Source organism: Micropterus dolomieu, linkage group LG14, assembly GCF_021292245.1.
Source record: "Micropterus dolomieu isolate WLL.071019.BEF.003 ecotype Adirondacks linkage group LG14, ASM2129224v1, whole genome shotgun sequence".
NCBI lineage: Eukaryota > Metazoa > Chordata > Actinopteri > Centrarchiformes > Centrarchidae > Micropterus > Micropterus dolomieu.
The window spans coordinates 24,851,199-24,858,349 of record NC_060163.1 but is presented as its reverse complement, the minus strand read 5'-3'; the positions used below and the strand labels follow the sequence as shown (position 1 = coordinate 24,858,349).

Sequence of the window (7,151 nt, the reverse complement as noted above, 5' to 3'; positions counted from 1 at the left end):
CAATACTCCCCGGACTACAGGCGGAAACCGGAACCTTCCTCTCCTGCAGACCCTGCATCCATGTGCAGATGGTAGAAAACAGACGGAGGAGAAGAAAGAAGATGAGATGAGTTTGAAGTGTTTGCTGGCTAACCGAGAAGCCAACATTTTGACAAATGGAGGATCGTACGTGTTATTTAGCAGAAGAAAAAGCGACGGAGCGAAAAGAGGAAGAAGTGAAACTAAATGTGGACAGACGACGGCAGAAAACAATGATCAACATCGGTGCGGCCTTCCCCAAATGGAAATCTCTGATGAGGGACAAATGTTTTCAGAGTGACGCCGAAGTTGCCTGTTTTCTGCTGCACAGGTAATTTAGCCCGATCTAAACGCAACGTGTTGTTTGGTAGCTTCAGCTGGAACATGGCCACAGGGAGACTTACCAACTCAGTAATTACTACCAGGACTGTAGTTTTACTTTCATGCGACAAATCCTACAATTTATCTTCGTTATTGCCAACAGAGCAAGGCTGTGCTTCAGATTATACATTTTTATATTGCAAAACTCTACCAGCTACTTTGCTTAAATGATAATGATCTCTTTGGAGGCATGTGGCAGGTTAGCATAGTGGTAGTGTTGATGGTGGTAGTGTCTTGCAAACAGCAAATCCTGAATGGGACTAACTTTTAGTCATGGTCCTCTGGCGGCTTTTGCTGTAAATGTACACATTCTGCAGATTTGGGTAAAGTAAGTTAGCCAAAAACTGTACTCAAGTAAAAGTGCTGTTACTTTGCGTAAACAACTACTCAAGTAGAAGTAAAGTGATCATCAAAACAACGAGTACAAAATGTTCACTGAACAAATAACTTGAGTTGCGAGAAAAAAATAAAATGAAAAAAACATTCAGACTTATTTGTCAAGTCTTTTATTTGACATGGATGTGACTGGAATTATTTCAGCAACTGATGGTTTTCCTCAGGTAAAGGAGCCAACATAGACTATTTATTCGTGATGAAATAACAAATCATCTCCTGATCAGATAACCTGCCACATACACACTAGGACTAAGTGGTGCTTCATAGTGACATTTCAGTTGTAATCGAAATTAAACCTTGAGCGAGTCTTCTGAAATAAAGAATTCAATCCAGTGTAACCAGTCTGCAGAATGTAAGACAAAAAGCAAAGAGTCTGAAAAAGTGGTTTTGGAAAAGAAAGGACGGAGGTGACTGGAGGAGCTGAGGTTAGTAAAGCTAATTAGTGAAGCAAACTAGTCCTTTTAAGCTAACGAGGAGACGTTTCTTTTTGGATTTTAATGTGCAAATAAAATGCACCTCAGAAGGGAGGAGGTTTCTCATGTTGCCTATTTTATATAAATGTCTACAGATAAATGTCAGAAGCTGTAAAATGTCGTATCTGTAATGATTCTTGATGGGAATTGTTGGGTTTCTGTAAATAATATCACCGAGTGTGGTCTAGACCTAATCTTTTATGAAAAGCGCGATGAGATAACTGTTGTTGTGATTTGGCACTGCATAAATAAAATTGAATTGAATGTTGTGCCTCAACAGAATGGGTGGAGCATTAAAGAAAGCACCATCGACTGATCGACTTCCAGTTATTGGAACGGGCGAGGCAGCGCATGACCAGCCTGCACGTGAAGACCCTCCTGATGAGGCTTCTCCCTGTGATCAGGACCCTGTTTTCCCATCCCCACAGCATGTCCTTTGTGAAGATGACATCGTTGGTGCCAGAGCTTCAATAGTATACGAGGACTGCTTGAGACAGCTGGCTACATTTCTGATGCTGCCTGTGAAAAAATGTACAGGCCTTTTAAAGACTGGTGTGGTGTGTGACTGTGTTGCCCCCTTTGAGATCAACATCACTTCCAAGGGCACAGCAACGAGTGTCGAATGGGTAAGTCCTGACAGTCGTAGCGTATCAGATCAGCCTTTATTTGTCTCACAGGTGAGAAATTTCAAACATTACAGAAGCAAGTGGACAGCATGGGTTAAAATAAAGTGAAAAGTGAATTAAACATAATACTAACAATATCAAAGAAATAAATTATACAATACTAAAATATATATTTACTATTAAGCAGATTACCAAAAATTAAACTTCAAAGTGACAATGTGCTTGGTGAGTTTTCAAAAAACAATAATAAAAAAACATATTCCAATATTAAACAAGTTAAAGCGACATAGTGCATATATTATCTGATGCTGATTATAAAGTCACAGCTGCAGGAAGAACAGTTATTCACACAGCGTGGATGTATCAGGAGCCGCTGTTAGTGTCTCATGAAGGGGGTGGGATGAGCTCTCCAACATGGGTGAGAGCTTAGCTCTTACCCTCTACTGGCTCGAGTGAGCATCCCAGGACAGAACCGGCCTTTTTAATCAGTTTGTTCAGTGTCGGCCGTTGAGATTCTGCTACTCCAGCAGACCACTCCAAAGAAGATGGCTGACCACAGAGTCATTCAAGGTCCTCAGAAGTGTACCGTGCACTCAAAAAGACCTTAGTCTCTTGAGCAGGAACAGTCTCTTCTGGCCCTTCTTGTAGAGGTGTTAACAGTGTCTTTGTAGTCCAGTCTGTTGTTGAAACCAGTATTTTCGCATCAGCTAATGGATGCACATACACAGCTACCACGATAACGTGAAAATTCCCTCGGCAAATAGCTGTTAGCACGCGAGCCGGCTAACAGCTCAATATCCTTAATGCGGTATTGTTCTTAAACAGCGATGTGACCTTGGTTACACCATCTGTTGTTCACAGACACTATCAGTCCTAGTCCCTTACTCTTACCCCTCTCCCTCGTCCTGTCTGCCCGTCTCATCTGGAAGCCGTCCAGCGTGTTGTTTATGTCAGGAGTTAGCTCTGTTAGCCATGTTTCCGTAAACACCATGACGCTGCACTCACTGTACTCACGCTGGCACTGCGGTAGCGTCCTTACCTCCTGGGGAACTTCATGTTTTTGTCCATGTAAAGTTCACCCCTCACATTTTTGTAAACATTTGATGATATCTTTTGATGTGACAACACTGAAGAAATCACACTTTGCTAGTGAGTGTGCAGCTTGTATAACAGTGTAAATTTGCTGTCCCCTCAAAATAACACATCACACAGCCATTAATGTCTAAACAGCTTGCAACAAAACTGAGGACACCCCTAAGTGAAAATGTCCAAATTGGGCCCAAAGTGTCAATATTCTGAGTGGCCACCATTATTTTCCAGAATGGAAGGTGGAGGACCTTGCACTCCTCCACCCTCCGTTTGAGGATGCCCCACAGATGCTCAGTAGGGTTTAGGTCTGGAGACATGCTCGGTCAGTCCATCAACTTTACCCTCAGCTTCTTTAGCGAGGCAGCGGTCGTCTTTGAGGTGTGTTTGGGGTCGTTATGTTGGAATACTGTCCTGTGGCCCAGTCTCCGAAGGGAGGGGATCCTGCTCTGCTTCAGTACGTCACAGTGCATGTTGGCATTCATGGTTCCCTCAATGAACTGTAGCTCCCCAGTGCCGGCAGCACTCATGCAGCCCCAGACCAGGACACTCCCATCACCTTGCTTGACTGTAGGCAGGACACACTTGTCTTTGTACTCCACCTGGTTGCCGCCACACACGCTTGACACCATCTGAACCAAATAAGTTTACCTTGGTCTCATCAGACCACAGGACATGGTTCCAGTAATCCATGTCCTCAGTCTGCTTGTCTTCAACAAACTGTTTGCAGGCTTTTTTGTGCATCATCTTTAGAAGAGGCTTCCTTCTGGGACGGCAGCCATGCTGACCAATTTGATGCAGTGTGCGGCGTACGGTCTGAGCACTGACAGGCTGACCCCCCACCCCTTCATCCTCTGCAGCAATGCTAGTAGCACTCATGCATCTATTTCCCAAAAACAACCTCTGGATATGACACTGAGCACATGCACTCAACTTCTTTGGTCGACCATGGCTGTCAAGTTCATACACTTATAATATCAGACAAGGAAGAAAGACAAGAGAATTAATGGCTTTTTACTCACGAGGAGAACGGACAGAGATGTACACAGTTACAAACTCCAACCGCTCTGAGTTATCTCTTCCGTTTCCTCTCTTTTTATTATATTCAGGGCGTTCCCTAGTTACATACATGTTGCTGCTCTAAGGGAAAAGTGGGTGTAGCAGCAACATGAAACGTGATCAACGTGACGTACATTATTGTACAGTATTGTTCCAGGAACTATGTACGTTAAGCTCAGTCGCTCCTCAGGGCCAGGGCTTCAGTTGTCTGCTCCGTGAGTCATTTCCTTCAGTCACGCCATCCGCTGTAGACTTCCTGTCAGTACATTTCTGCAGACAGACTTACACACTTGCATTAGTACACGTCTTGATATATATATTTATATATTGTTTCAGATTGCATGGGCGAGAGTAAATATGAGATAACTTATATACATACTGGTTCCAACAATGGTGAGGCCTGTTCTGAGTGGAACCTGTCTTGTTGAACTGCTGTATGGTCTTGGCCACCGTGCTGCAGCTCAATTTCAGGGGCTTGGCGGTCTTCTTATAGCCTCGGCCATCTTAATGTAGAGCAACAATTCTTTTTTTTTCAGATCCTCAGAGTTCTTTGCCATGAGGTGCCATGTTGAACTGTCAGTGACCAGTATGAGGGAGTGTGAGAACACCAAATTTAACCCACTTGTTCCCCATTCACACCTGAAACTTTGTAACGGTAATGAGTCGCATGCCACCGGGGAGGGAAAATGGCTAATTGGTAGTAGGACCATAGCTAGACAGCTGATCTCCAGATGCGATCATAAACAGTACACCAACCAAAAGAAAGGCCGGCAAAACCTCCTCAGTGTTAATGTACATGGTGGGAAATAGATAAAAAGTATATAAAGTTAAAGAGGAAAAAAGGCTCATCAGAGCTGCTGTAAAATGCAGCGCTGGATGCTAACAGTCACATTAAAACGTGTGAAAGCGCTGGACACGTTGTCCTCCTCATCTGGCTGAAAGACATAAACCTGATGGTGTTGGAAAAAAACTGACATAACCAAGCAGTTTTTTGGAAGCACATCATTTATTTATATATATAATTTATTTATTTATTTTTTTTTTTTTTTTTCTCCTAGTAAGTTGATTAATTTCTTTATGGAGGTTATTTTTATAGTGCTGTTTTGTGTTTTTTCACAGGCACCATGGGTTGACATCATTCACCATGTCTGTAACAGTCGTACCTCGACTATGGGAAGGTGTCAACATGGGCACCTGGACGAAACACGTGCAAAGGTGTGGATCTGGAGAGACTCCAGGTGCCGCAAAGCTTTAGTGGACATTGTTCTCAATAAGCGTTGGCTGAAGGATGTGCATAAATACCTGCGATTCAGGTAAAGGGTGACTACGTGTTTCACACAGATGTAAATACTGACTGTACTAATTTTATATTATTTATAAATATATTTATATATATGCTCAATCAGATCAGCTGCAGACCTAGAGGCATTCCAGAAGCAGATACTGATGTATGTCAGCAAGCGATCCACCTTCGGTCCCCCAGTTTATGAGGCAAAAGTTCTGCTTGCTGCTCTGGACTATAACTTCCACCAGAACCGAACATTGAAAACAGCAGAAGGCAAAGAGATGTAAGTTTTGCACTCATATTGATTTCCTTATTCACAATGAGTGTTTTGTACTAAAGTGATTATATATTTTCATGTGCGCTCAAGTTTATCAGTTGATATAATGACTCAGTGTAAACATCAACATTTTCTGATAGGCAAAACAAAAATGTTACTATTAAATTAATTTTAAAATGGGTTGCTTTAGCCCTGATTTAGCTGCCTCCCTCTGTCCCTGTCTGGGTCGATGTCCCGCCCACATTTGATCTGATTGGTTAAAGGTCAAGAGTAAGACAGTAGCTGCTCCAGTGGGCAGCGGCAGTTGTGTCACAGGGAAGGCCGCAGATACTACTGAAGTTAGAGCCCGACTGATATGGGATTATGAAGTCCGAGGCTGATATTGATATTTGAGGATTTACGATAGCCGATATTCTTTTTCCCTCTTATTTTAAGAAACTGTTACGTCCCCGCTCGGTTTTGGTATGGGTGGAAAGATTATTTATTAAACAGACGGTACAACAAAAAGTCAAACAGAAAATGGGCAAGCGGGTGATACGTAAAACAAAGAACCAAATATAACAAAAAGAGATCCCTCCTAAATGACGGATTACTAAACTACTTACAAAAGAAAAAACAAAAACCTCTCTAGCCGTAGTTCAAAAAACAAAACACAGGGAGCGCAGCACCCCTAAACCTAGTGTATCTAAAACAAGTAATTTCTAACAGGTGTAAGTAATCAGGGAAGAGCTTCTCCTAGCCCAATTCTGCAGACCAATACTGAGATCAACACGGGTGAGTTACTGACTCTCAATAACACACAGATCTATCCACTAAGGACACGCGCACACAGAGTTCAGTGTCAAGACAAGCGTCGAGGCAAACTACATGGCAAATGGTAGTTGCCACGACCCAGCAGCAGACCAGCCTATTTGACGGGGAAAGCTTGAAGGCGGTCCTGCAGGCAGCTCGGCGATTGGAGGAGGGTTCTTGTGCTGCTCCAATCAGGATCCTCAGATGTGGGAGGCGGGGTCAGCCAGTCTTCCCCGAAGTTTAGCCAATCCTCCGCCGGAAATCTCACAGTGTACCACATGTAGGGGGAAACACAGCAGCAACAGTGACACACAGACAGAAACGCTTATTTTATCCCTAACATTTGTTATGTTGAGACCTCACCAAGATACCTTGACATAATGCAGTTTAAAAATAAACTTTGTTATTGTTAGAAATACTACTTTGAACAAAAGTACAACAAAATATATATATATAAGCTAAATACGAGTCAAATGTGTAAAACTACAGAAAACATTTTTTATATATTTGATTTTTTTATAGAGTACTACTACTAATGAACATTTAATTAAATAACGTATGTATTGTGGGAGCCAGCGTAACAGAAACTATGAAATACCATTTTACTATTACTACTAAAATAATAATAATACCATATATTATCTCTCATGTCATTGCTATCATAATAATGATAAACAGGGCTCTCCTACATAGGCAAAGAATTATATATATATATATGTATATGTGTGTGTATATATATATATATATATATATATATA

General features: G+C 42.0%; 1 protein-coding gene across 5 annotated transcripts in view; it reads left to right on the top strand.

Annotated features, from left to right (window-relative positions):
• LOC123982838 (zinc finger protein 62 homolog) overlaps window positions 1-7,151 on the top strand; it is a 44,055-nt gene that overhangs the window by 32,072 nt on the left and 4,832 nt on the right. Inside the window, exons 1-4 of one of the 5 annotated variants that reach the window (XM_046068720.1) lie at window positions 34-349; window positions 1,549-1,894; window positions 5,159-5,352; window positions 5,446-5,607. The exons of 2 other annotated variants lie outside the window; for them this stretch is intronic. In XM_046068720.1, the coding sequence (XP_045924676.1) occupies window positions 156-349; window positions 1,549-1,894; window positions 5,159-5,352; window positions 5,446-5,607 (896 nt within the window). In that variant the 5' untranslated portion in view covers window positions 34-155. Of the gene's footprint in view, window positions 1-33; window positions 350-1,548; window positions 1,895-5,158; window positions 5,353-5,445; window positions 5,608-7,151 lie in introns of those variants that run through there. 2 more of the 5 variants (XM_046068719.1, XM_046068723.1) reach the window with 2 other exon arrangements.